Here is a 27781-nt window from a genome sequence, read left to right on the forward strand (position 1 = left end):
GACGGAGTTTCTCGTCGCTGTTCGCAAAGTCGGTCTATCAGTATACAGCGTAAGAGTCAAATCAGGTCAGGTGGTGGGATACTCACGGAACCCAGCGATAATACAATTCAGGCATACGATTCGGTGTGTCGAAGATGTCCATCAGGATTTCTGCTAGTTCTTCGGCCTTTTCCAACAAGACCGGGTACCGCTGTCCAGAAATGTCATAAGCACCGAGCAGCCCGCCCAAATAGCGAATGACGGTTTCAAAGACGGGGATATCATTCCGATAGGCCGACGTTGTGAAATCAATTTTCTTAATCTCGTCCACCGCCTCGGAGAAATCACTCTTCAGATCCATAATCCATAGCGAGTCCAGCGCGTCGACCAACGTTGCGCCCCATCCCATAAAGGGGTTATTGGTTTGTCCCGAGAGAGGCTTCAGCTCGTCTGCTCCCATGGCATTCTTCTTGTATCCCTGCCAGGCGTGTACAAACTCGGCCTTGATGGCACTCAGCTGTTGCAGACGCTCCTGCTTGTCGGCCGAAGACTCATCCTTGAACTTGGCCTGCAGTTTCGGGATAGACTTGGCCGGACCCTTGGGCAGCTTGATCAGATCGGCGGCGGCGACGGGGTAGGTCTCGGGGAATTTCTTCCAGTGCTGAGTGATCTCTTCCGCTGCAATTCCAACCGTTGATTGGTAGCGCGCGTCATCATCGGCCGCTTCTTCTTGCTCCGCATCGAGTTTGGAAGACGGCCTCTCTGCATTTTGCCAAGCGTTGTTGTTGTTGTTGTTGTTGTACGAGGCGGGCGGTTTGTTGTGGGTGTCGGCACCGGCGCCGTATTGGTACGAAGGAACCTTCAATGGCTCCTTCACGCTGTTGGCAGTATCATCTTGCGCGGGTTCTTTAGGTTCTTCCTTGAGAGGCGCGCTGGACACGATGGGCTGCTTCGGTTTCTGGGGTTCCTCGGCAGAGGATGTCGATCCGGGGGAGCTGTCGTGGGGCACGAACGGAGCATATTTGGATGCATCCTCGGCAGGAACTGCTGATGGTGGCTTTTGCTTGGTCTCGTAAGAATTGGGATTTGGGACGACCGGCGCCGAGGCAGACGACTGGTCCTGGGGCGTCTCGACAACGACCGTGTCCGTCCAGTCGCGCGACCGGGTGAAATGAAAGAAGGCCAAGACGAAGATCGCGGCAAATGCGATTTGCACTCGGTAGCGGCGGGCGCGCAGCATGATGGGCCAGCACCCCTCGCGAAGGGGGGAAGGGAAGGAGAGTGTGGATATCCGACGAACTCGATCTTGGGAGGAAAGCCAAGAGTGGAATTGAGATCAATCGAGGAGAAGCTACAGATGTCACGAGACCGCAAACCGAACCCGCCGCAAATAAAGCGAGGGTGTATCCACATGTGATGGATCAGGGTCTTTCGGGTCTTTGACTGGCGCCGTCTACTTAGCCCGACCTGCTAGTCGCAGCGTCTGCAGCGGTCTCCTTTTTCGGGGAGTCAGGGTCGGCTGCGCGCGCCCATTTGCAGCCCGCTTAAGGCTGCCCAGATATCCTCGCCGCAGCCAAGAGGGCTGGTGTCTCCATCCCTAGGACCCCGCGACCCAGTTTGCCCAGGAGCCGAGACGAGGGTCGATGCCGGGGCCGGCGCATCTAGGCCACGATGGGGGTCGGCTGTTGCTGGATCGTGGCGGATGGACCACTGGACGACCGAGCCGTGTGCCCGTACTATCCATACACACACAGTACTTTACAGTGTTGGTGCCAGCAGCAGCGAGAGCTGGAAGACTTGGAATAGGCACGAGAGCCCCCGGTGGAGAATCGCAAGGGTCCAGCCCAGTCGGCCTATCAGCGGTGGGCCTTGTCGCTCCAGGGTCTCACCCGGCGCAGCCCGGAACGTCTAGTGTCGGCCCAAACATACTCACCATCCACGCACTAACATTAATCATGTTCAGTGTAGTCGCATAAGAATATGGATAGAGTGACAATCGACCCAGAGAATGATAATCGTTGCCGGATTCTCGAGGTCGAGTGCCATATGATATACCTCCACCTGCAGCAATTCACGGTATATACAGTACTAGAACGGCAAGCCACACTCACACTATGTGGAGACAACACCAAGGTGAATATCATGGTGCGACAATAGTATCAAATTCAGACGATGAATCTGCTCAAGCTTGAGAGTGACACCGTGACTACGTGTCATTACTGCTACCTGGTACCTTATCAGCTTAAAAATTACGGTTTTAGATATTCCGCAGTTCAATCGGAGCAGAAGAGCAAAATAATAACAGTCATACTACATTTATTATGACTGCGTCGTGTCATGAAAAGCTATCAAACCCTACCCAGGTAGTCTCAGGCTGATTCCATCCATGGATGGGTAGAGTCTCATGCTAGGTACAATTGGGGAAGATATCCACTAGATTCCCCCAGTTGTCCGGCGACCCTCTGTATTCGCCTTCTGGAACTGCTGGATGAGGCCAAGGACTCCAACCCCGCCAGCAATTGCATCGACATCCTCTTCATCATCGTATTCCTCCGTATCCTCATCTTTCCCCAGAGGATTCATGCGCCACGAATCGCCCAAGCTGCTCTCGCCCGTGCCAACGCCTCCACTAGACGCACCCTGCGGGTTGGCCAGCGGACGGCTGGTGGAGCCGCGATCGCCCTTGATCGAGGACTCTTCATCGTCATGGATCTGGTCGCTGGCAGGGAGCTGCGATCGTGCCAACCGAGACCGTGGGGGTACTGTGTGGGTGGCCTGACGGAAACCAGACGTGGGTGGTTGATGCCGCGGGTCAAGCAGGATAGAGGGGCCTGGAGAGCGTAGATCACCCATTGGCATGGGCCGGAATCGGGAGGCGCCAATGATAGACTGTGGGCCGAAGGGAGGACCGCCTGCTGGCCCGGGCCGTTTATGGTAATCGAATCGCTCCGGACCTGTACCCAGCTCGGCGGTAGATGTCGATCCCAATGTGGGCAGATTTGGCGGAGGATGGAAGGGGCGTCGCCCAGCAGGCTGGTTGTTGTTGTGGCTGCCGTAGTGATCTAGGAAGCCATAGTAAGAAGCAAGCATCTTGCCATCTTTGGTGGAGAAATAGTCGGCTCGCAAGTCCCGGCGAGCGGGCTCTCGCCGACTTTGAGGCATGGCGTTGGCACCCTTCTTAAAGTCAAAGACCGCAAAGGAGCAAACGTATCCCATCCCATCGACATGAACGGTAAATTCACGGAAGAAGTCGATGAGCCGGTCGCTGCACTTGGGCAGGCTGAACCACAGCACAAAAGGCGTGAAGATCATGCTCAAGATCTCTTCTAAGAAGATAACGATCTTCATCTGATAGAGAACCGCGAATTCTTTGCGAACCTCGTCGCTATGTAACCGCCCCTTCCAGGTCGAGGGGAAGTAATGCGTAAAGTCAATCAGCTCGAGGAGCGCATATTCGGGGTCAAAGACATCGGTTTCCTCCGGTGCGACTCCTCGAGCAACAGCCCACACCGTGCCGAAGACACCCAGGTAGAAGAGGACAGTGCGATCAGGGCTGATTTCAAAGCCGAGGAAGAGCTCCGGATCAACCACAGAAGCGAGTGCAAGCACCGACGCCAAGGCGCCAGAAATGAAAGCAACAAACCGAGCGACCTGGACAGTCTTGTCCTTGGGGAACTGATCAATGTACCGACTGGCGAATGGGTAAGACATATTGGTGCGCCGTTCGAAGATATGCCAGAGCTCGTTGAATTCGCGGAATTTCCACTCCGCCAGCGGAGTATATTGTCGAGACCCGATCTGTCCAGGGCTGTTCTTGAATTCATTGAAATAACGGAAGAAGTATTGCAGCATAAAGTAAACGACGATAAACGGTGCCGCGAGAATGTTCATGATACCGGCAAAGATGAAGCGTCGGCGCAAGCCATTACTCAAAGCTCGTCGGTGGGTATCCTTGAGGAACAGCGTACGCAGTTGCCCTTGTTCATTGAAGACGTAATCCATAATGCAGAGGTTGAGGTTCCACTCTAGCGTTCGCGAGAAGAGTTGTCGGTTTCGCAAGAACGGAATCGGGAGAGTGAGATCCAAGATGTCCTTGTTCACCAACGCAATCATGTAGTTCTCTTTCCGCATCAGTCGATTGGCAATATCATGGGCGTCCATTCGTTGCTTCGACTGGCTCCCCAGAAACCTACGGTGCTTAGCCGAGATTGCTGCAGCTGTCGCGGGGTTCGAATCGCGGAGAGTCATCAATCGGCTGACCACTTCTTGCCATGAGATAGTCTGCACCTCGGCATCGGAGACACCGAGAAGATGCAGGTAGAAATCATGCATATGCCAAAGCCTTCGGGTGTCAACGAGATACTGGAATAGCTTCCCAATCCAGAAAAAGCTAAAAAGCCAAAGCAGGAACGTGGCTGAGCCAGACATGTTGGCGGTGCATTTGGGCACGAGGATTTCGTCTAGGGTCTTACTTCCTCGAACCTTGTGATAGTCGACACAGTTGGTCAAGAACGTGGAAAAACCCACAACAAATGCGAAAGTCCTGCGCACGGTCAGCCAGATTTCCACTGGTCCAAGAGAGGGTGTGAAGGACCACATACAAGAGATTCAGGGTGCGGTCCAACAAAATAGACCAGAACCCATTTCCAAGAAAATATGTGTAGACATCTTTCAAGAAGTTGTCCAGGTCTTCGACATTTGCCCAGCGCCACATGGCTTTCCGCTTCGGGTCGATATTGGCAAAGGTTGGGTGTTGCGAGTTGAACCACTGTCGAACCGGGTTTGCAGTATCGGTCGCAGGGGGTTGTTGGCTTCGTGCATCCCAACGGTGTTGACGTGGGTGTGGGTGAGGATGAGAGTGAGGGGAGGGTCGGGGGCTCGGAGTTCTCGAATGACTGGGCATGCGATGAGGCGGCGGAGGGAGGCGCGCTTTCAATACCTCATCATCCCCCCTTCCACCAACAAAGATGGGGGCACATCCTCATCCCGATCATCCAGCTCGTAGCCCTGCGGCGATTCTTGGGTCATCCAACGTGGTCTGGATGGTTTGCGACGACGCGAAACGGACGGGGAACCATGGAGGTTGGCAGCTTGCTGCGACCTTTGAGTCCCCAGCAGAGCTGCTCGCGGGCTGGACAGCTCGCTGCCCTCTGCATCTGCCAGCACATCTTCTAGTTCTCGGTCGCTAAAGTGTCCTTGAAGACCTTCTTCTTGAGCCATGCCCGCACGCTCTTCCACATCAGATGAATCGGAGCCGGCTTCGTGTTCACGGATGGTTTGGTATACCGAGGGAGAGTCTGTCGGGGCTAGGAAGCGCGAGGGTATATTGGAGGACATCATCTTTTACTAATATGGCGTGAATAGAGCAGTTCTAGGGGACATCGCCCCGATACGCGAGTTGGACTGTTGTCAACAACAAGATGCGGAGATCGGAGACCTGCTACATTCAACGGAGGAATAGCATTCGTATCGGGCTCTGTTATGATGTTAGGTCAAGCAGAACGGAATTCACACCTCTCAGTCCCTATCTGCTTTTGCTGGCGGTGGATGCGACGCGTCGCATCTGATCATGTCCGCGTGAATGCAGTCACCGGAGCTCTACTCCTCTTGGGCGATCACCTGGAGTCCAATGACATAATCGGGGCTGTGTTGGCCTCAGGCATGAAACTTGGGAGATCGGGCAACAGGCACCAAGGCACCAAGGCACCTATGCCATGAGTCAGGTGGATGCGGGGTTCTTGCTTGCATCTTCACCTGCATCGACTTCGTCGCCGGAGGTACGGAAGTACTACAGCCTACCGAGGCCCAGGGTACCGAAGACGCCTAGGATGCTTGCCTGGCGCAAGGCACGAGGCCTAAGGCAGGATGCGGGACGACTTCTAGAATTCTAGATCCTGCACCGATGACGCCTTCTCCATCCAAACATGCAGGGGTCAATTGTACTTTGATATAATCAACAATTACCTAAGTTGACCAGTGTTCACAAGTCCTACTCCTCCCCGAGGGACATTTCACCCCCTTCCCCTAGAGTCTACCGAGAGACTAAATGACGAATACGCCTGTCATCTGGACCTCCACAAATCAGGAAAGGCCAGAAAAACCTCACCGTGCACCGAGCGGCTCCACTCGTCGGGGATTTCCCACGATCGTGCTTTTTCAGTAGAAGACTCGCGGTCGACCGGATATCATCGATTCCCACCAGCCCGCTGACTAGCGCCAGAATCCACCCACTGCCTCCTCCAGCAAGTAGAATCGACACGGTCCCATTATGGTGCCTCCACTTCAAAGTTTGTACCCGGTACTTGTCCCGTACCTTTTCCCATTTGGTCCATGTATACTCCATAGCTACCTGCAAGTGAGGTACTCGGTACGTGCAAGTACCACACCACGCTGGCCCCCCTTTTTCTCCCAGGCCAGCGGGGCGCGGAGCTGCATCGACCCTGGGGGGGGGGGGGGGGGGAGAGTGCCAATGCTCTGTACTTTTGACCTCAGCGCGCGGAGAAGAGAGAATCAATCCGGCACATCCGCGACCAGGGGGGTGTGTGAGAGGCGAGTTTCGTCGTTGGGGCCAGACCAGAAGGAGGGTCTGATCGACGTCTGATCCAGTGCTCGAGGCTTGGGCGCCCGCTCATGAATCAGGAAGCCCCCAAATCCTCCGAAACTCCCACACTAGTCATGGACAGGTCCCCAGCGTGCCACGCAATGGGCTGAGAGGCAGCTGGGAAATCGCGGCCGACCGGGGTTGGCCGTTGTGGCAGGGCGCTAGTGCCTGGGGGAATATTCCAGGACGCAGGAGTATCCTACTAGCAGATGTATGTAGAGGTCAGATACCCAGCGGAGTGTCCCTAGGCCATCTTGGGGACAGCGAACTGCCGCAATAGGCCTTTGGTCGGGCTCGGTATCGCCGGCTCAGGGCATGCAGCGAGTGCAGGCTGGCGAGATCTGCTTGATCTGTTGTTTCTACCATAGGAGTACCAGATTTCTGATGCCACTACCAAGCACTTGCAGGAGTACACAGTAGGAGAGCGAGGAGATGCGAGCTGGCGGGATTCCGCCTGGCCGTGGCAGAACAGAGCGCCGGCGATCGGATAGAACCAGCAGAGATTCGCAGACCTTCAGGTTAGGACGCGTAGCATCGCTAAATGAGCTAAATAACCTTTCAGCAAAACCAGCTGGAAACTGGACCGGAAATGCGGTCAATGCGGACGGAGGGCCAGAAGTAGAACCCGAGATGTAGAAAGCCGTGAAGAATTGCGGGTGATTTCTCCTCTGCTCCGTTATACCTCGTCGACAGGCTTCCCGCAATCCACACCTCCCCCTCCCTCCCCTCTTCACCTTCCCCTTCACCTCCCACTTCTTCGTGGCCTCCTCTGCTCGCGCCAGGCCCATCACACCCCCATACCCTGAGCCTGTCTGGAAGATCTGCAACAAACACGGGCGCACGCACGCACACAAACAACCCCTCCCCTCCCAAATCTAATACCACCCCCGAACACCGCCAACACCACCATCCACCCGGCCGCCATCGAGATCTCCCGCCACCCTCCAATTTCAAAAGGGACTGATGAAGGTGTGTGTGCGCTGCTCTCTCTTCCACCCTGGTCGTCTTTGGCTTGCCCCCTGGGTCCTATCTCGCCCGGTGCCTCGCTCTCCCACAACCCACATTTCCCCCCTCCAATAATAATGATATCACGCCGCTCGAATCCCCCATCTCTCCGGGCTTCCTCGGGCCATAATTAACTTCTCACCCGGCAGCGATACCGTCGCGATCGCCCAGCTGGAGTACTGGATGCTCACCGTAATTGCTAGGTCCTGCATCTCACAGACAAACGACGGTGACCTGCGCCTCCTTTGTTCCTGTCTCGTCCATCCCGCTGTCTCGACCGAATGTATGATTACGACCCCCCTGCCTCCGTCTAGACCCCATGTTTTCTTCCAGCAATTTTCTGGACAAAAGCGACACTCAATTATTCACGCGCGGCCGATAAAAGGCCTCGGGGACAACACATATACATCCGACGGTTTTGAGGTTGTGTTTGGCCGCGCTGAGTCGTCCATCCCCCCTCGTTTGCGCGGGTCTTCCCACCACGCTCCCGTCGGCTCCCTACGAGCCCACGACCGAGCAGGATGGAATCCGACAATCCGAATGGATATAACGCTGGGAAGCGGAGTTCAATGCATCAGGCCTTGCATAGCCGCCCGGTCGAACGTCGACCCAGCAAAAAGTCATCATCCCGCGATCGCCATGGTATGGTCTACCCAGACAGTTTCCGAGAAACAAGCATTCGCACCGTGACCCCGGAGTCTCATTCCCCTTTATCCGAACCAGAGCACCTTACCAGCAGTGCGCCCTCCCCACGGACCACCATGCGATCGCGCACCGTCGACCGACGCGAGGAAGACACGTCGATAGATGGGCGAAACGTGCGCACACGAGCACGAACAGCCACATTGGATGAACAACGAAGCGACCTGGCATCCTCCACTTTCAAGTCCCGAACCCGAATCGGGTCCGTCAACGCTACCAGCTCGTCCCAGCCCAAACCCGCCACCGCCGAATCGAATACCACAGACGACTCATCCAGCATTGGATTTCCGTCGATCCACTCGCCAAATTACTCTGGGTCCGCCACTGCTCGCCAGCGACTGAGCAAGTCACCCGGCCAGGCCACCTCCCTGGCACATTGCCAAGCCGCCTTTGCATCACCACTCTCGAAGACCGACGCTGCCAAGATCCTACAGCTAATGAAGACTACCTGTGGCCGAATGCATGGAATTCTCTCGTTTCGAACGACGTCCGGAAATGCATCGTCCTCGAACGCCTGGACATCCGGGTACTGTGCGATCAACGTCGCCACAGGTAGTCTTATATACCAGGCAAAAGGAGAACCGGCATTGGCGAAGACCCTCATTCCTGATCTGCGTGGCTGCCGGGTTCGAACACATTACGATTCAGAATTACAAACAACCTATCTCAATGTTCACACTTTCACATCCGGACTTGGAATACAACTGCGACCCCACGTCAATGAAACCTTTGACTCGTGGCTGGCAGCCCTTTTGTGCTGGCAGCCCATCCGTCCCAAGGGCGTCCAGAACAAAATGACCAAACCCCAGGAGGTTGTAATCGGTGATCGTCGAATCCCCGAGCGCCGCCGAAACTCCGAGACCGCCGCGCACAAGGATGCCGCCATAATCAAAGTCGGAAAGATGCTTCTCTGGGACAAGCCGTCTGCATCAGGCGCACGGCCTGTATCCGCTCGCCGCGTATCCACGTATCGACAATCAAGAGCGTTGTCTTCGTCATGGCAGAAAGTGAGCTGCACATTGCAGGAGAATGGCCATTTCAAACTTTATACAGAATCCGACGTCGCTCTCGTGGCGTGTGTGCAACTATCGCAACTCTCTCGATGTGCGATTCAGCAATTGGATCCCTCAGTGCTCGACGATGAATTTTGCATTGCCATCTACCCACAGTACACCGCCCACCCTGTCGTCGACTCTACCATGCGCCCCATCTACCTTGCTTTGGAGACCCGTGTTTTGTTCGAGGTCTGGTTTGTACTGTTACGTGCGTTTACCATCCCCGAGCTGTACGGGCCTGAGGCTTCGTCAGAGGTCGAAGATCCAAACAAGACCCCAGAGGCCGAGAGTGTCGACTCCCCGACCAGAGACATGTTCAGAATTGAAAGAAAACTCAACCTGAGGGTCACGGAGGGTAAGCTTTTCCGGGCTAAAGAGGAAAATACCCCGCGAAGTCGCAAACAGTCTAGATCCCACGGTTTTTCTGCTCCTTCTCCGCCAAAACCCAGTGACTACTATACCGAAGTCCTCCTAGATGGGGAGATCCGTGCCAAGACCGCTGTCAAATACCGTACTCCAAATCCGTTTTGGCGGGAAGATTTTGTCTTTAACGATCTACCTCCGGTGCTCTCCCAGGCCTCAATCCTTGTCAAAACCCTGAATCCTACGCAGAGAGATTGGACTCTCGTGGCTCATGGAACATATGCATCAACCCAAGAAGCCAATGCAGTCAACATGCTCGACGATATCGAAATTTCCACCAATGATGCGATCTTCGGGCGGGTGGATCTTCGTCTAGATGAACTGGAGCCTGGGGTTGATACCGAGAAGTGGTGGCCCATCTTGGATGACCATGATCAGGCCGTCGGGGAGATCTTCATGAAAGTCAGAATGGAAGAAACGGTCGTTTTGATGTTTGCAGAATACGCACCGATGCAGGAACTGCTTCACTCTTTCACCAACGGCCTAACAATCAACATGGCCCAGTTGATGTCCTCCGAGCTCACTCAGTTGTCCGAAATGCTGTTGAATATCTATCAAGTCTCCGGCAAGACGGTGGATTGGATTTCGGCGCTGGTCGAGGATGAAATCGACGGCGTGCACAAGGAATCCACAACCAATCGATTGCGGTATACGACAAGGATACACTCCAACGACTCTCGAGAATCGAGCCATGACCGAGAGATTCTCGTGAGAGACATGGGAAGAACTGCAACGGTGGAGGCAAATCTTCTCTTCCGTGGCAACTCGCTTCTCACAAAGGCGCTGGACCTCCACATGCGTCGACTTGGTAAAGAGTACTTGGAAGAGACTATCGGAGAGCGACTGCGTGAGATCGATGAAAGTGACCCAGAGTGTGAAGTTGATCCGTCTCGGGTACCACGCACCGAAGATCTCGATCGCAATTGGCGAACCCTTATCACCCTCACCACGGGAGTCTGGAAGTCCATTGCGATATCTTATAGCCGCTGCCCTCCTGAGCTAAGACGTATCTTCCGGCATGTCAGGGCATGCGCGGAGGACCGCTATGGCGACTTCCTGCGTTCGGTGACCTACAGCAGTGTCTCTGGGTTCCTTTTCTTGCGGTTCTTTTGTCCAGCTATCTTGAATCCTAAGCTGTTTGGACTTCTGAAGGGTAAGTAATATTTCGTCTCTGTAGATCCTAATTTCCTGAATATCCCGTTAACATCAAGCAGACCATCCACGCCCACGTGCCCAACGCACCCTAACTCTCGTTGCCAAGGCACTCCAGGGTCTGGCGAATATGACAACCTTTGGCAATAAGGAACCTTGGATGGAGCCCATGAACAAGTTTCTGGTTGGTAACCGGTCAGACTTCAAGCAATTTGTCGACCACATCTGTAGCATTTATGCAGACCAGCCAGCTCCGGTTCCGACGCCTTCATATACCACTCCCGTACAGATTCTTGGCCGCTTGCCACCTACCTCACGCGAAGGTTTTCCTAGTCTTCCGTTCTTGATCGACCATGCACGATCTTACGCAAATTTAATCCGAGTGTGGTTGGAAGTGGTACCGGAACGGATGGCTGAACTAGAGGAGGTGGACGCCAGCCTCGCCAAATTCCATCAACTAGCACACCGCCTACGAGAACGTACCGAGGAGTGTTTAGATAAAGCGGAACAAGCAGAGCGCCCCAATGGAACCCTTGAGGTCAAATGGGAGGAACTTGTGGACTCGATGGAACGTGCCGTGACCTTTTATGACGAAACCTCGAGCAAGCCAGCCACTCCAGCATCGGATGCGCAGGTTGGAGGAACCTTCTCAATTCCGCAAGATAAGCGCGGATCGATCGGTTTCTTCGCACCCCGGCCGGCGATGCCCCGTCGTTCGACGGACTACGCGCCGGAGGAAGATGACACGCCACCCAGTTCATCATCAGCTACATGGGACCAGAGCCGCATGCCCTTCTCTATCCCTCGGTGGTCCGATGCTCGCGATAGTACCGGAAGTTCCAAAAATTCTTCAACTTATTCCCTGGAATACTCGGAGAATTCAAAGGCACGCAGGTCTAGCGTCACAAAGGAGACTTCCAGCAAGTACCGTTTCTTCGACTTTGTTCCTGCCCCTTCACGACGCAAAGCGAAGGACCGTGACCAATCTCATCACTCGCACGAGGACTTTCGAAACGAGTTTTGATAGACGATGAACGGTTTCCAGGCTTTAGCCTTTTTTCTCACTTTGGATTACATCTCTCATCTACGTGCTCATGAAGTCCACGCTGCTCCTTTTGTTCTTTCGATGCCACACTCCTACCTCTCACCCCTCTTCTCTCAATTCGCCCTCCCCTATTCTTTCCCCATGTCATCGCAGCATGTGTCACGGTGTTGATACCCTTCCCTCACTTTCTTCCGTATTTCAGGCTTCATAACCGTGTTTCCTGATAAATTCCTTTCTCCTGGTCTAGGTTCAGCTTGTGGACAGAGCTGCGAAAAGCAGACAAAAGTTCTAACATATAAGAATTGGTTGTACTCCAGGTCTCAGAATCGAACACGATGATACTTGTTATGAATGAGGTGGATTTTAATACGCTTTTGCGTTTTCTCGGGAATGGATGACGAGTCTGTACACTCTTGATATCTTTCTCAAATAGACGGAAAGATCTTTTGTTCTTGTTCGCATTGACTGCAATTCACACCCTTGCGCACCTTGTTATTACAATGAGAGACTGGAACCTTGCAGTAGCACAAGACAGTTCAATGGCAGGTCCAAAAATCTCTATTCAGCCAGCAATCATCGATGTAAGTGGCCATTACGGACCAAACACAGTAGGAAATTCTATCAGAATTACAAATGGCGCTAGCGTACTACATTGTTCAATTACATGCGAAGGCATTGGTTTGTGCGGCGTTCCCAATAGTTGGGATGGCGGTTGGCGGAGGTGGAGTCTGCAGTTTGATACCAAGACATTTCACTGAAGACATACTAGAAATGAAACATGCCAGTGGCTTGTATGAACTTATCTACCTGTACATTACAATAACCCCTCGAAGATGTGTAAACTTCCCCACAAAACTTCAAAAATATTAGCAATCGGCCGGTTCAGCCTGTGGCATAGATCGAAACAGTAGTCACTCAAGTCCAGCCAAGCCAGAGTATGAATGCGAGAACGAAGAATGAGCGAATATCTACATCCACAAGCAGACTTTGCCACTGGCAGTACCACCGGCAACCCAGTTCTTGCTACGATGGAACACGGCTACCGCAGGGACTGCAGTGATGCCATCACCACCAAGCTGAGCCAGTTGGTCACCCGAACCGCTGTAGACATCGACGAAGCGGTTCATGTTGCCAATGCAGAATCGCTGGATATGCGACTGGGGGTTGAGCTGCCATTGAGGTCGGAGACTAGATCGAAGTAGCGTTAGTGATTTTTCCTTAAAAGTGAGCGGAGAAAACGGAAAATCCCGGTACTTACATAGTCACCCAACGACCAGTTTGGCAGTTATGTCGAACTACGGTGTCGGGCATGAACTCGCCGTCTGGGACGGTGTGACCCTGCTTCCATGACGAGAAGCCCTTGGCTCCAAGATCATAGAGCTTCAGCGTATCGTCATAAGAAGAGGTAGCAATCTGACCAGCAGCATTGAATGCTGCATGAGAGACCGAGAGGCGGCTCTCATGGATGGCAACAGGTGTAGGGTCTTTATGCGACAACTTGCGGAGATCCCACAGTCGCATGGTCCGGTCAAGACTCGCTGTAGCAAAGTAATGCGATTGGGAAGGACAGAGGGAGAAGCCACCAATCTTCTTTTCGGACAGCTGCCAATGAGCCACTGCTTTTTCAGACACGGGAGAACGTGTGTCGTAGCGACCAAATCCACCATCCAAGGTGGTGAAGTACAGGGTACTTGGATCGTCCGCGGCCATATCAACACCGGAAAGAGCTTCGTCATCGCTGGTAGATTCCGGGGCAAATTTCTCGACAGATGTCGTCTTCTCGAGATCCATTTCACGGATGGAGCTGTCGTAGCTCGCAGTATATAGGTGTGTCGGCTTGGACGGATGGATCATCATACTGCAGATAGTACGAGTGTGTGGTTTCAACGTAGTGAGAACCGGGTCGGGGTCGTCATCCTCGTCCTCGTCATCAACCTCTGGCTTTTCTTGGGACGCATCAAAAATACCAAGATGGCCAATTTTATCACCGGCGAAGATTATGGGCTTGGTTTCGGAGGGGTGGAAGGCCATTGTGTAGACGCGCTCGGGCGTAATTTTGATCCCTATAATTTCAATGGTTTGTCAGCCATCGGTCGATACTACAATACGCGAAAAGCAGACACAGAGACACATACTTTGCGGGTCCCAGGCCTCCCAGAGTGATAGACCGTTCATTTCCTCTCGCAGGGCTTTCAAGTCCTTGTCCGTAGTCTTCTTGATATCATCATCGTCAAACGTACGGACATAGGGCTCTGCAACACCCTTAGTGACAACATCAACACCGATAAGACTATCGCCAGTAAGTTTCTGACCGGCAATAAACATATCGTTCTGCGTGAACGAGTCCGTTCGGCGCATTTTCTTTGCGCGCTCCACCTCCTTCGCGGCGGCATAGTCATCCTCGGCTTTGCGCTTTGCAACCTCACTCTCGGCTGCAATACCCCTGATACGGGATGATTGTCGCCGAGGAAGCGGCGATTCATCTTCTTCCTTCACGCGCTTGGGCGCAGCCTTCTTCTTCGGCTTAGGGCCATTGCTCCCCGTGGTCTTCGGACTGGTGTAAATCCCAGCTGACTGCGCTTCCAATCGCAGGTTCTTGAGCAATGCATCGCGCTCTGCGATATTCGCAAGACGCTGCTTCTCGAAATCAGACAGCTCCGGCATTTCTTGCGATGAGTGGGGGTGTGTGGTACCAGCGAGCAATTGTAGGCGCAAGCGGGCGCCGCATGACGGCGCGGGCAAGGACGCGACGAAATAACGCGAAGTCACGTGATACAAATGGAGTCTCGAACTTTTTTGTTGCGGAGAAATCGACGGAAGCTGTCAGTTGCCTGAAGTCGCCTCTCAATGGCGACGAATATCTCGCGCGCGCTGTTCCTGTCAGCGACTGCGAACTCCACCACGCCTTTTCTATACCACACCCGGACTCTCTGCCCGATATTACGTTCCTTTCAGACTCCGGCAACACCCCGACTTCGACATTCGTACTCTACGAGAACCGACGAACCCAAAGAGAGTGATGAACCCGATTCCCACCGCTCGCAAAACGTCGGTGATACAGAATACCTCAGCTACGATGCTCTCGGCGAAGATCCCTTCATAAGGCCTCCGGTCAGCAGCTATCCTTCGCGAAAAAGCTACCTCCGCAGTCGCGGCTCTTCTTCCAAAGCAAGGCATTCATCGAGAACGCAGGAGCAGTTTAAGTCGGTGACAAATCGGGAGAAACAAGCATTTGGCCGACTCTTGAGTCAATTCGAGGCCAGCAGGCTCACTGCAGACGAGAACAATGGCCGAGTGACCCAGGGCACAAAGCAACCACAGAACTCACCGCATCCTGAACAAGATGATATAGCAAAGCTGATGAAGGTGTTCGAGGAGATAATGGATACCGGGGATCGAGAGAAAGCAAAATCGGAAAGCCGGTCGACATCGGCGTCAAATTCTGGTGGAAGTCCGGATGACGACTCCTTGCCTAAGAAGCGAAATCTACCAGACATGTCTAATGGAATCCCATTGGGTGAGAGGCTGTTCACCCGTGAAGAGCTTGGCTTGCCCTCTCCCCGCAGTGGCAAGGATCTGAAGCTCTCAATGGCACAGGCTACCGCTATTGTCGTGCAGCGAGAACAGTCCTTGATCGAGAGTGCACTTTTCGAAGCGATTGAGGGAAATAAAGGCGATATTGGCGTTTGGGAGGTGTGTAAGACACGCATCTTCTCAATGTTACGCTACATGGACAAGCAAAACTCAGCTATACCATCTATGCCGAGCGACGAAGACACGTCCGACTCTCCACTGGCTGAGAATGCTGTTATGATTCCTCCAAAGATACCAGCTGGACTGGTCATCACTCAACTCTACCCACGTGCAGTCCTTATGGCCTTTCGTCTGCTGAATACGCACTTTCCCGACTCTCACCTTGCCGGTCAATTCCGTGCAAGTATCAAGGCACAGGGACGGACATCCGCTTTTCTGGGAGCGTCCCCGCAACTCTACGCTGAGATGGTTGATTTCTACTGGCACGGTTGCCGTGACCTCCCAGCTGTACTTTCTTTCCTACAGGACATGGACATGCATGGTCTTGTACCCCCGCGTGATACGATCAGGCTTCTTCGTCTGATTGAACGCGAGGGCAAAACCTACCAGAAGTCTGGCAGTGACGATGCGGGTATCAAGGCTTTTTGGGATCTATCCCCGAACAAGAAGGCCTTGCATGAGCTTGTTAAGAAGGGCGGGTGGTTTGATCATTGGAGAGCACTGAAGCCTGTGAGACGGAAATCTTCAGAAATCGACAAACATAGAGCCCGCCAGGTTTAATTCTTCGGCAGAGAACAAGGACTTTCTGCTCTCTGTTATGATCGTATCATATACGTTATGTAGTTATTTACATACTACGCCACTACATACATGCCTTAGTACGTACATTCAGCAAATAATCGCATAGTGAGTTAGCTTGACAAGTCTGGAAATCGCCAAGTCCCAGCCCTACTGACGGAGATTCCAAGCTCTGATCCGCCAGCTCGGGTTCATGGAACATCAAAATAGCGTTCGAGAAATTCTCAAAAATGTTGGCCTGTTTGCTTCAAATCAAAGAATCTCGAATTGAATCCTATAGACAGCCATAAGGATAACCTAAACTAAGGCGAGCAAATCCGCCCGCATTCAACTGACATCCACCGGCCATGCAAAAACGAAGTCCAAGAATCCATCCAATACCAAACAGGAAGAAGGTAACATGCAACAGTCTATTTATCGTAGATACCCCAGAATCTCTCGGCGTTAAAGGTATAGCGATTATCCTGTTTCCACAGGTCGTCGAATGCAGTAAATAGGACAAGATCCTGAGATCTGTGAGCAAAGCTACGCTGCAAACTCTCGACTGCGATGCGCTGGTTTTCTTGAGATGGAACGGCTGCACCATTCGCTTCGCCAGCGTGTGGCCAGCCCGACTCGGTAATCATTGTCCGTTTGCCGCCGGCGACGTCTGAGACTGCGTGTGCTTGTTCTAGAGCATATGGGCCGGCATTGTGAGGTTGCTGCGTGGCGTCAAAGAAGGCGTGGCAATTGGCGGCGCAATAATCTGATGCTTTGCATAATTCGGGATGTTTGAGGAGAATTGAGAAGGTGTCGACTGTCACGACAGGCCCTTGGTAGCCTTTTCCACGAAGAGTAGTGCGGGCTTGGTTGACTGCGCCAGCGACTTTGCCGGGGGCAACTTTCCCGCCATTGACGAGTTCGTTGCCGACAGCAATAGTGTGGAATATTGACCAGTCCTTTTTGCCATCGGGAGTTGTTGCAGCATCCTCAAAGGCGCTGAGGCTGTTGGGGAAATCGGTCAAATCGTACAGGCCCGCGAAAACCTGCATCTTGTGGAAACGAGCTGCCGTTGCCACAGTCTTTGCTTGACCGCAGTCTATGCCGTAGATACGGACGTAGGCGTACTCTGATAATTGATTAAAATCCTTGTGGACTTCATCTTGTGTCTTGCAACTCCGGTTCGCGTTGTACGGGGAGTAAGAGATTCCGAAACGTCGCTTTTCGGTGTGAGGCGCGGGATGCGGATGGTGATCCTCTTCCGGATGCGGTCCAGGATGAGGATCTGGGTGTGGGGGAAGAAGGAGAGACGCATCAGGTGCCGGAGGTGCGGGCGGGACTGCTAGAGGTGCTGGTGGTGGCGGAGGTGCTGGAGCAGGTGGTGGCAAAGGGGGGTGGGCATGAGGATGGGGAGGCACCTTCTTTTCTATCCTCTCGGTGGCAGCAGGTTGATCTAGGGTAACCGTTTCATGGTGAATAACCGTCTGCGTTGACGAGATGCGAGTCTCTGGCTCCGGGTTCGATATAGAAACATGAGGAATCGTCGTAGGAGTCTTTTCACATTATCAACAACCGTTGGAGTGATATTGGGCTGTAACACCGGCCTGATCATTCTACTAACATTCCCTTGTGCTGTTGTCGCCAAAGTGAGACGGTTGGTCTCGGTTCTCAAGATGTCACCATTTTCGTTGACCCAAACGATGACCTCGGAAGTAGCCTGTGTTTGAGAAGAGCCATCAAGTTCGGCAAGACAGTTGTTGTCTACGAGCGAGTTAGTCAAGCTGGCCCATGTCCTAATAAATTGAAGACAATAAACAATCTTACCCTTTGTCTCCGCGTGAACACCACAGGCCAGAAAAAGTGCCACGAGCGCCTGAGAAAGACGCTTCATTGCGAGGCGTGGGTCGGAGTCGTCACAACTTCAGAAGAACCTAGGGTTAGTAGATCATAACAGCCGGAGTTACCTCTCAATCCTCCCCTTCGCGCAGGGAGGAAAAAGTACCGGTGCAGATCAAGCGGGTTATAACTATCAGAACTGCACAGGGCTACGAATCAGCCCTTCGGCATATGGCAGGCTAGCGTGTAAACAAGGGAGACGACCAAGCATAACGATTCAATGTGGAGTAGCCTAGGGAATGGGATCCAGGTTCAAGTCCACCAGGCCCTCTCCCTTGGAGAGACTTAGAGGGAGACTGCCCAGAACTAGGGAGAGCTCTAGATCAATTTTGGAAGAAAATATTGGTGTCGGATTGTCTGGTAAGTGATATGTCCTGCAGAGGGTGACCGGAATGTGCCTGGCGTCACGGTAGGCCCATGGAATGCTGGTCCATTCCGACTCGGTCGCTAGGAGACTGGGGTTTCAGCTTCGAAGGCTCTCCAGTGTTTATCGGATTTGGGTCACATTATGAAAACGAAAGGAAGAAAGGCCACCTACCTAATAGCACAATGCCACTTTGCCTCGACTGAAGTCGAAGTCTCGGCGCTCCCAAAACAAGTAGTCCGGGATACCGAGAACTTCGGGATAACATAGCCAGCCATGAGACACGGAAAATGGGTTTCACTTGTCGCTTTGCAAATTCATCAGTACATGAACAGCTCAAAAAAAAAAAAAAAAAAGACTTGAAAAAGATAATGCAATTGGCGCAGCCATGTACTGCAGCCGGTTATGAAAAATAGTATTAAACAATCTAGAGCCATGCACCGATAATGTAGAAACCGACCTCGAAGAAGGAAAATGGAGATGGGCTCAGTGCTGTACAGGGTAGCGATAGTGATGCATATCAACAAGCGTCTTAACAATACACGAGAGGAAAGAGCATTAGGGACATAGGACGATGGCCGGAAACAAGTCAGGTCATTGAAACATGAGACATCATTCGGCGGCCGAGGTCAATTTTGAGGATGTTTCGTGAGCAAGAACATAAGGACTTCATTTTTTCTTGCTCATCACCTTCGTGATGGCATGTCGGATGGTGGTGCCGGCCTTCTCGATCTCCTTCTTGGTCAGGCCGAGAGTCACACACACCTTCAAACCAGGCGGAACAATCTGCTTGGGCTGGAAGTTGTCCTCCAGGGTCTTGAGTCGGCTGATCAGAACTCCATTGGCAAGGCACTACACGAAGAGACAAGGTCAGCAAATTTTGATAGATAGTTAGTTTGGGTTAGACTTACCTCGTCAACAACATCTTGGAGCAGGAACTGTTGGTCGTTCTCTGAAAGCTTCTTCGATGAAATAACCTCGGGCTTGATGACCAAAATGAGAATAGGATTCTCGATGGCACTGGTGCAGTAAACCCAATCGCTGCGGGGGTCCAATTGGGCTCGCATGGCCTTGGTCATATCGCGAAGCTGAGAGACCGTGTCGGGGCTATGCTGAAGAAGGTTGATAGTCTCGCTGGCAGTGGTGGAGAGCAAAGCAGGAAGAGCAGCAGAGAACGTGTATGCCGCAGCCGAAATGCGCTGGTGGTGCACGATCTCCTCGGATCCAGCACAGAAACCACCACCTCCCACGAGAGGGCCAGCCAGTGACCCCACAATCATATCGACTTCTGCGGCGTCCACATTTTGGTGCTCAGTGATACCACGGCCGGTCCGGCCTAGAACACCGAAGGACCATGTCTCGTCCAAGATGAGACGGAACTTGTACTTAAGACGCAGTTCGATCTGTCCCGGAAATTAGTAACGGAACTGCGAAAACAATCGCCGGTTTCAAAAACTTACGATCTTGGGCAAATCCACCATGTCACCATAAGACTCGAAAAGACCCTCGGTAATGATGAACCTCCGAGTCAACGGCTTCCGAGCCTGCTCCTTAGTAACTTTTGCCAGCACGCGCTCCAGGTCCTCCATATCATTGTGCTCGTACCAACGAACGATACTGCGCGAGATCTGAATTCCCTTCCGAATAGCAAAGCTGACACCCTTATCTGCAACGATGATGTCTCCACGCTTCGAGAACGCAGGAATGACACTGGAAATGGTTGAAAAAGCCTGCGAGTACATGATACAAGCAGCAGTGCCCAGGAATGTGGAAATATCCGCCTCGGTCTTCATATGCACATCTTGGGTTCCGTAGAACCCGCGAGGGCCGCAGGGTCCGACACCGTAGTTCCGAAGGGTCTGGATTGCCTTCTCCTTCAGGGCCTCGTTTGTGTTGAAATTGTAGAAGTTGAAAGAGCCGAGATTGGTAACGGTTCGACCGTTTGCGAGCTTAGATTTGGGACCGACGGGGCTGTTTAGTTCGAGAGAACTCGTTAGCTAGACCATTGTCCGCGCATGGCGCGATCTCCCAGTGAAGGAAGTCTGCTGAGACATAGGGTGAGAAGCATACCCCACAATGACCGTACGCTTATCAACCTCCATTTCCTCTAAAGCATTCGGCTTCCCGACAAGAGGCTCAGGAGTCCACTCATCCACAAGGTCGTCAATTTCATCCTCGGTCAATGGCACAACGCCGGGCTTGGTGGAATATTTTGGGGCGAGGAGATATCGCACGGCAAACAGAAAGAGGAAAAGCTCGACCGCCGATCGGATTGGGTCATCTTGGTAGCTGGATTTCACATATCGGAGAAAGATGGCGGAGCCGGGGACGCGGTGGAAGAGGTTCGCGAGCTCGTGCAGGTACTCGGACAGGAGACGTTGGGTCTCCTGAAGATCCATGATGGATTAAGTCGATGACCGGGTGCGCGTGTCGCGCTAACAAAGTATCTAAAGGAGTTCCCAGTAGCGATAAGTGTCGAAAATCCACCACTAGGGACGGATTCAAGGAGAGGGCAGTCGATCGTCGTGTCGGGGGCCGCGGGCGGCTTCTAACACCGTGGTCACGTGGCTAGTCGTGACTGTCAAGTCAAGTCACTGCTAAGCTAGTACATCTAACCCTTCATACTGTCTGGGCATATCGCCAGGGGTTAACACTACACGAAAGATTGTACAATTATCAAATCTGATTTGAAGTGAAGCAATGCAGTATTGTATTCCGTTAGAATGGAGGAAATAATAAGAAACGAGCTATGAGACCGGCAAACGAAGGTTAACCAATCCCTGGGGCAATGGTAGAACCACTCAAAAGTACAATGGTCATTCCACACAAGCCATTAAGATCACAGATGCGCCAGTAGTTGAAAAGAATGCAGCAATTCGCATGAAAGAAACAAATGAGGGAAAGGAAAGGACAGAATCTTTGTACAGGCCATTTTCATACACGTGGCACGAGGCCATCAGATCAGCAGCTTGTAATCGGTCCAGTCGCCAGATTTTGAAGGATTGGCGGCCGAGGATGCGCTAAAGCCCACGGGAAGACTGCTGCCAGTGTAGTAGTCGACGGTATCGTTGAGGCCCTTGTCCACAGGCTGCAGAAGGAACATCGTGTTCGAGCTGACCTGATCGCTGACACCGATTTGTTTCCAGAGCGCCTTGTTGATGGTGACCTCCTTGCCCATCGACTTGACGATGAGAGGGGCGGCAAGAAGAACGACGAAAAGAACAAGCATCGTGAAGTAGAGAATGGCAAACCGGACCACACGTCTCTTGCGGAGCTTGGATTGCTTGAGGGAGTAGATAGGAGGGCGAATTTGGCGACTAAACGGGGGTGAGTGGATGAAATAAAGACTTGAGGAAGAAGTGAATACGTACCTGGGACGGAGCCAGAACAAGATGACGGAGTGGAACTTGTCAACGTAAGGGATGGCAAGGACGGGAAGCATGAAGAACAAGATGATGTGGCCCAGCACGAAATCGGCGGCGAAGTAGCCGAGTTCGGTAATCTTGCAGAGGAACTCACGGCCGGGCTGGGACATCGAGTGCCAACCCATGTTGTACCATTTACCGGTCCACCATGCGATGTTGGACTGATCATGCTTGAATTCTCTGGTGAGAGCAAGCGAGATAATCAACTTGTACACGAACCGCTGGATTGCCATCATAGCAATCAAACCGGAAACAGTACGAGCCCAGTTGAACGCCTCCAGGAGGAACAGAACCTCGAAGAAGACAAGCAGGACGATGACCGCGATGGCGTGGGCAATGGCAGCGAGAACGGCGCCAAATTTCTTACAGCACATGCTGAAGATAGGACCCATACAGCAAGCCATGCCGAAGAACATACCGGCAACACCAGCATTAATACCGACTGGGGCGAGGGCAACAATGACAATACGCGCAATGGCGTTGGGGGCGAACTTGGGGTTGTCACTGAACATGGTGCGCGAGTTGATGTACAGGTACGGCACGAATGTAGCGGCCAGCACAACGAGCGGGGCGACGATTTCACTGAAGAAGATGTTGGTGATGCGTGCCCGGGGGACATCGCCAGAGCCCTTCTCCGATGGAACTCCGAGCAGCTTGCGCTTGTAACCAGTGATACGGGTACGAGACAGACGGCAGAATCCGATCCAGGAGGAAGCGTGGGACCGGGAGTTACCCCGCGACAGCCAACGGAGGTAGTCACGATAATCAATGAAGAAATCGTTCCAGGCGAACTGGTGAGGGTTGAACAGGAAGGGCGAAACAATCAGAGCAAGCAGAGAGACCCAGAACCAGATGAGCGCAGGTGTCCACACAGTGGATGTGGAGAAAAGCAGCATGAGGAGCAGGCGAGCACCGGCGTAGATCGAGGGTCCAGCGAAACGGGAGTACAGCACACCGAAAGGAATGCGAGCAGTGGCGAAACCACGACCAGTACCGATGTAGCGGGCACCACCGAACGACAAGTTCTGGTGGACGGCATGGGCATAGATTTGGCAGACGAACACCTCGAACATGAAGGAGAAGGAACCGAAGTGCTTAGCCAGACGGGTAGCCATGCGCCAAACACCGCGCTCAGTCAATTCCTGAACACCCAGAGGCACGAAGGAAATGAAGAAAACAATGAAAATCGAGATCACACAACGGTTGACCCAGTTGATGATGGGGACGAGGTCGGCACAGAAGGTAGGCTCCAGAGGATCGGTGATTGGCAGGTCGGAGTTGTAGCGGCAAGTAATGGTCTCGTGTTTCAAAGCACCCAGGTTGACCAGAACAAGCATGAACATCTGCACAGAAAGCATAATGAACATGTTGTTAAGGTGGAAACCAGGGTGAGCATAGTAGAACGACAGAAAGCGATCAAGAGGCAGCTGGGTACCGAGATAGTAGTACTCGCGAGACAGCATCTGTTCACCCATACCAGTACCAATCTTCGTAGTGAAGTTGAGAATGGAACCGAAACCGAGATCACGACCCTTACCACACTGGAAATACTCGCAGTGCTTGATGCGACCACCACGGAGGATAGCGTTCATACCAGCGTAGATATCCTCGTTCAGGTGAAGACCCTTCTGGGCCTTGGACACACCACCACGAGTACACATGAAGGTTGCGTTCAAGAAATCAGGGTGACCATAGTGCAGCTTACCGCCGATCTGGGCGAGAGTACGAGCGAACAGAGTACCGAACGTTTGCTCCTTCGAGGCAGCAACATCACCAAGAACACCGATGCTCTCAGAGAAAATGTACTCACGGGCACCGAGAATGGCGACGGGGTGGCTGTCAGGGGGGGGATACCGGGGGTGTAGGGCGAGACGTTGTCCGTGGTCAGTTCCTCAAACTCAGCGAGGACACTGCGGATCTTCAAGCATTCTTCCAAGTAGTTGTCCTGGTTGGCATCAATCAACTGGATGTATTCGCCGCGGTAGAAGATGATAGCGTGGTTCTGGTTGTCAGACTTTCCGTCACCAAGGATAGGGTTGCCGGAGAGCTGGATGCGGAACTTGGGCTTGCGCATGCCGTTGTCAAGCAGTTCACAGTGACCATCGATCAGAGCAGAGTAGAGGCGGGGCTCCTCGCCCTCAGCGACGGCCGGCTCTTCGTCAAGGTAGGCAATCTGGAGGTCGGGGTAGGCACGAAGAAGAAATTCAGTGTTCTCACGCTCATCCTTGTTGAACTTGGCGTAACGCTGCATTGAGACACAGATGCGGAACTTGCGACGAGCCATACGCTCTAACTCACGCTCGAGCTTCTCAGAGTTACCTCCGAACATTTGAACGACCTCGGGGTTCTCGACACGGTACAGAAGCTTAATGGCACGGCTGTAATTCATGAAACCAGAAACAGTGCGGTAAAGGGTCTGCGAGCGAAGCGAAGCCCAAATACGGGTTCGGAGAGTGTACTCAGGAGCGGCAGACTTGAAACCAATGCAGTAGAAGGGCAAATCGTCGATCTTGCTCTTTTGCGCGTCCTTCTCTCCCTTTTCACCGTAGTCGCCGTTCATTTGGGAAGTCTCATCGGCCAGAATCTTTGTGTCCTTGACGAAGCAATCCCACTCGTGGGGGTGCAGTTGCTTGAGATACTCGAGAAGAGTGACACGCGAGTACGGTTCATCTTCACGGATAATCTCGCGCAGAGAGAGGAGAATTTTCTCACTGTAGTGCGGGATGAGAACACTGAACGTGGGCATGTTGTCAACGGGCAGAGGCTCGGGCATAGGAGTCGACAGAGACTGCGCGAAAAAGGAGATACGACGTTCAGCCTCACTGCCGCTGGGGAAAAATTCGGTTTTGAAGGACTGATCTTCCTGAGACACGAAGAAAGTCGGGGCACGGAGAGTACGCTTCCCCTCCTGCTCGGAGGGAACCTGGTGGTAAAGCAGCTTCTGCACGTGGTCGATGGCCAAAAGGTGCTCGCGGTACATGGAAATGATGATGGCGTTCCAGACCTGCGAAATCAGAACCTTGGGCTTGTACTTGATCTCCATGTCAGTAGTAGCCAGGACCTTGGAGTAAATACGCTTCGGCAGGCGGGAGAAGATGTTGCGCCACGGAGACCAGATCGAGACACCGAGGTAGAATGAGCGTGCGACGGAGAAGATGGTGTTGCAAATAATGTACCACAGATAACTGTCCAGGAAGAAGAGCGTCAAATCCATGAAGAACATCAAACCGAGAAGAATCTGGGGCTGTTTGTGGCAAAGCTTATTCTCAACCCAGACGACACCAGTGCACTGATGAATAGTCATAGGGGAGAGGATTCGAATGGGATCCTTGAACGAGAGAGTCAGGAAGAAGTAGGACTCGGCCAGCTTAGCGCCAAAAACGCAAACCCAGAGACCGTACGACATCCACATATCGTTGCCTTGAAGACGCGGGAAACTGGCCGTGAATGTCTGACTGGCCACATACTGCCGACCATGCTTCTTCATGTAGTTGCCGAAAAGCGCACCCAGCGGCTGGATGGCGAAGAAGATCGCAGTCAGGAGAGCGACGACGAAGTGAACAATTCCAATGGCAAGACCAACTGGTTCCCTGATGTTCGGCTTGAAGTTTTTGATGAAACCGAAGATGATAACACCGGGAACTAAGTTGACAATGAAGACTGCCAGAAGGAAGAAAAAGCGCTTGCGGAGGTGCTGGGCACCGGCCCAGCGACGGGGCACATACAACCATTCACAGATGGTAGCGAAAATCTGAATGAAAGCTGCGAGTGCACCACCGAAACCGACCGCGGCAAGATACTTGTAGGCCGGGGGCTTCTCATCACCTTGCTGGGTGTAGCCAGGAGTGTAGAGAGTCGGAGCGTTGTAAGCCGTGAAAAACCAGAAAGAACACAAGTGGATGATCCAGATACGGTTGAAGTTGGTGACCATGTGGAACCAAGAGCGGACCTCCTTGTAGGTCTTGAAGAAGGCCTTGTCCCAGAGGACATCTTTGAGCTTGGGCCAACGCTCGGCCGGCGGAATGTCGACCAGGCGAGTCTTGTCCTCAAAGTGGATGCGCTCGATACCCTCCGGATACCAGAACAGCTGGTTCATGTCATCATAACCAATGACCTGATTGTGATCCCGCTCACGTTTGACGTACTTGCCGTCCAGGATCTCGTAACCTTGGTCACGGCAATACTGGTAAAGGGGCGTGATGATGTCGTTAAGATATGTGAACTCTTCCACGGGCTCGACGCGGTTCTGGCACTCGGGAGAAGAGTAGTAATCATCGGCGCATTTGAAGATGAAGCAGATGCACTCCGGCAGGAATCGGACCTGGTTGGCCTCACCCCAAATAAGCAAGTAGAGAGCAATTTGACGGGCACGGTCATGTTGCGACATGCGGTTCATGCGCGACTTCCACCGGTACTCGGCAGCCTCCAAACTGTTGTCTCCTTCGAGAGCCTCGAGGGTCTCTTCCTCATTCTCGGGATTCTTTTGAGCGGCCTTGCGCGCAGCCTTGCGGGCCTTACGGGTCTTTCGGTCCGCCTTGCCGAGCTTCATATTGGCAAATCCAACGGCGTCGTCAAGGTCCAGGTGGGCGGCGAAGTACCAGCGGCGGTAGTTTGCATTATGACCACCGATGTAGTCGGCGTGCAGCGATAACAGTGCCTGGTTGGGGGTCATACGGGAAGCGCGAGAATCGAGAAGCGTCATCATATGGTCGTACATGTTCCGCATGCTATCCCGCTGGAAACCAAACTTGGCGACCAGATCCAAGAAGATCTCCTCAAGTTCCTCCTTGGACAGGGGAATCTGAGCATCAGCAGTCCAGGCCGGATAAGGCTCTCGCGAACGCTGGCCAGCCGGCAACGCGTTTGCATAGTCCATGCCATAAACAGGGGTCGATGCACCAGATGAACGGTTTCCACCGTAGGAGACTTGAGAGGAGGGCGGCCGATATCCGTAACGACCACCGCCGTACTGGCTGTCCGCGTAGCCGTAGCTGTTGTAGCGCTCATCTCCTCGGCCGTAATAATCCATATCGGCCGCACGGGCAGTCTCAGACCTCATGGTGAAATCACTAAAGGTCTCCGAGTCTTCCTCCGAATCGTGGCCACGGCGGCCTCGGCCATATCCTCCCTGATCGTAGTACTGGTCTCCATAGTAATCGTCGTGGTGGCCACCCTCGTAGTAGGCGGCGTCGGCGTATCCATGTTGACCACCGTGAGTATCGCCTGCGTAGTAACCACTGTGATGATCCCTGTTAGCCATGGCCTGTTTCATTGAGAATCTTCTCGGTGGCGCCACAAGACGCGTCTTTTTGTTGTCATACCCTTGGTCGTAGTAGCCAGCATCGCCATAATCCTGGTGGTCATAGTATGCCTGGCCGTGGTCATCCTGGTAATAGGAATCTCCGTGGGCCCCTGGCTGGCCGTAGCCATCGTCATAGTGGCCTCCTGCGTAGCCAGACATGACGGGTGAGTCGCAATCGAAAACTTCGGGATGTAGTTCTGGTGCGAAATTCGCGTCAGCGATGGATGTTTCGGGTTGGCGATAAACCGGGTCGTGGACGGTTGCGCTCAGTGCTGAGGGGGTCGATCGTGGGGCTTACCTCAAAGGCGACCCATACACTGAATTACTGTTGATATGGTGGGTTCCGATGCGAGATGGTTATTGGAGCATCGATGGAGGAGAGTGAGTGAGAGAAGAGGCGTCGCGGTCCGTAACGGGCGTTGGCTTGTCGCGAAAGTCCCGATTCCGTGAGTCTCAAACTCGGTCGGATTCAAACGAGCGAACGGGACGGTGACAAGTCCAGCAAGAGAAAAACAGCCCCA

General features: G+C 53.1%; 8 protein-coding genes across 8 annotated transcripts; 2 read left to right on the top strand and 6 right to left on the bottom strand.

The window, feature by feature from the left end:
- Positions 1-82: 82 nt before the first annotated feature.
- On the bottom strand, positions 83-1219 carry N7532_011892 (uncharacterized protein; the record flags this gene model as incomplete). Its single annotated transcript, XM_056624383.1, has 1 exon — positions 83-1219. The coding sequence occupies one exon, from the start codon at positions 1217-1219 to the stop codon at positions 83-85; it is 1137 nt and encodes a 378-aa protein (XP_056469371.1).
- A 1193-nt stretch (positions 1220-2412) lies between these two features.
- Positions 2413-5319, bottom strand: atgI (autophagy protein ATG9; the record flags this gene model as incomplete). Its single annotated transcript, XM_056624384.1, has 3 exons — positions 2413-4522; positions 4581-4790; positions 4919-5319. 3 exons carry the CDS (start codon positions 5317-5319, stop codon positions 2413-2415), a joined length of 2721 nt encoding a protein of 906 aa, XP_056469372.1.
- A 2787-nt stretch (positions 5320-8106) lies between these two features.
- Positions 8107-11941, top strand: N7532_011894 (GTPase-activating protein BUD2; the record flags this gene model as incomplete). The annotated part of the gene is made up of 2 exons (XM_056624385.1): positions 8107-10918; positions 10980-11941. 2 exons carry the CDS (start codon positions 8107-8109, stop codon positions 11939-11941), a joined length of 3774 nt encoding a protein of 1257 aa, XP_056469373.1.
- A 989-nt stretch (positions 11942-12930) lies between these two features.
- Positions 12931-14626, bottom strand: N7532_011895 (WD domain protein; the record flags this gene model as incomplete). Its single annotated transcript, XM_056624386.1, has 3 exons — positions 12931-13150; positions 13221-14025; positions 14098-14626. The coding sequence occupies 3 exons, from the start codon at positions 14624-14626 to the stop codon at positions 12931-12933; spliced, it is 1554 nt and encodes a 517-aa protein (XP_056469374.1).
- Positions 14627-14809: 183 nt separating this feature from the next.
- On the top strand, positions 14810-16276 carry N7532_011896 (uncharacterized protein; the record flags this gene model as incomplete). The annotated part of the gene is made up of 1 exon (XM_056624387.1): positions 14810-16276. The coding sequence occupies one exon, from the start codon at positions 14810-14812 to the stop codon at positions 16274-16276; it is 1467 nt and encodes a 488-aa protein (XP_056469375.1).
- Positions 16277-16704: 428 nt separating this feature from the next.
- Positions 16705-18164, bottom strand: scw4 (putative cell wall glucanase (Scw4); the record flags this gene model as incomplete). Its single annotated transcript, XM_056624388.1, has 2 exons — positions 16705-17757; positions 17895-18164. The coding sequence occupies 2 exons, from the start codon at positions 18162-18164 to the stop codon at positions 16705-16707; spliced, it is 1323 nt and encodes a 440-aa protein (XP_056469376.1).
- A 1038-nt stretch (positions 18165-19202) lies between these two features.
- On the bottom strand, positions 19203-20932 carry lcbA (serine C-palmitoyltransferase subunit lcbA; the record flags this gene model as incomplete). Its single annotated transcript, XM_056624389.1, has 4 exons — positions 19203-19385; positions 19445-19936; positions 19994-20504; positions 20604-20932. The coding sequence occupies 4 exons, from the start codon at positions 20930-20932 to the stop codon at positions 19203-19205; spliced, it is 1515 nt and encodes a 504-aa protein (XP_056469377.1).
- Positions 20933-21489: 557 nt separating this feature from the next.
- On the bottom strand, positions 21490-27419 carry N7532_011899 (1,3-beta-glucan synthase; the record flags this gene model as incomplete). Its single annotated transcript, XM_056624390.1, has 3 exons — positions 21490-21850; positions 21905-23712; positions 23769-27419. 3 exons carry the CDS (start codon positions 27417-27419, stop codon positions 21490-21492), a joined length of 5820 nt encoding a protein of 1939 aa, XP_056469378.1.
- Positions 27420-27781: the final 362 nt, after the last annotated feature.

This window comes from Penicillium argentinense (assembly GCF_028826775.1).
Source record: "Penicillium argentinense strain IBT 30761 chromosome Unknown utg000011l_segment0_segment0, whole genome shotgun sequence".
Classification (NCBI taxonomy): domain Eukaryota; kingdom Fungi; phylum Ascomycota; class Eurotiomycetes; order Eurotiales; family Aspergillaceae; genus Penicillium; species Penicillium argentinense.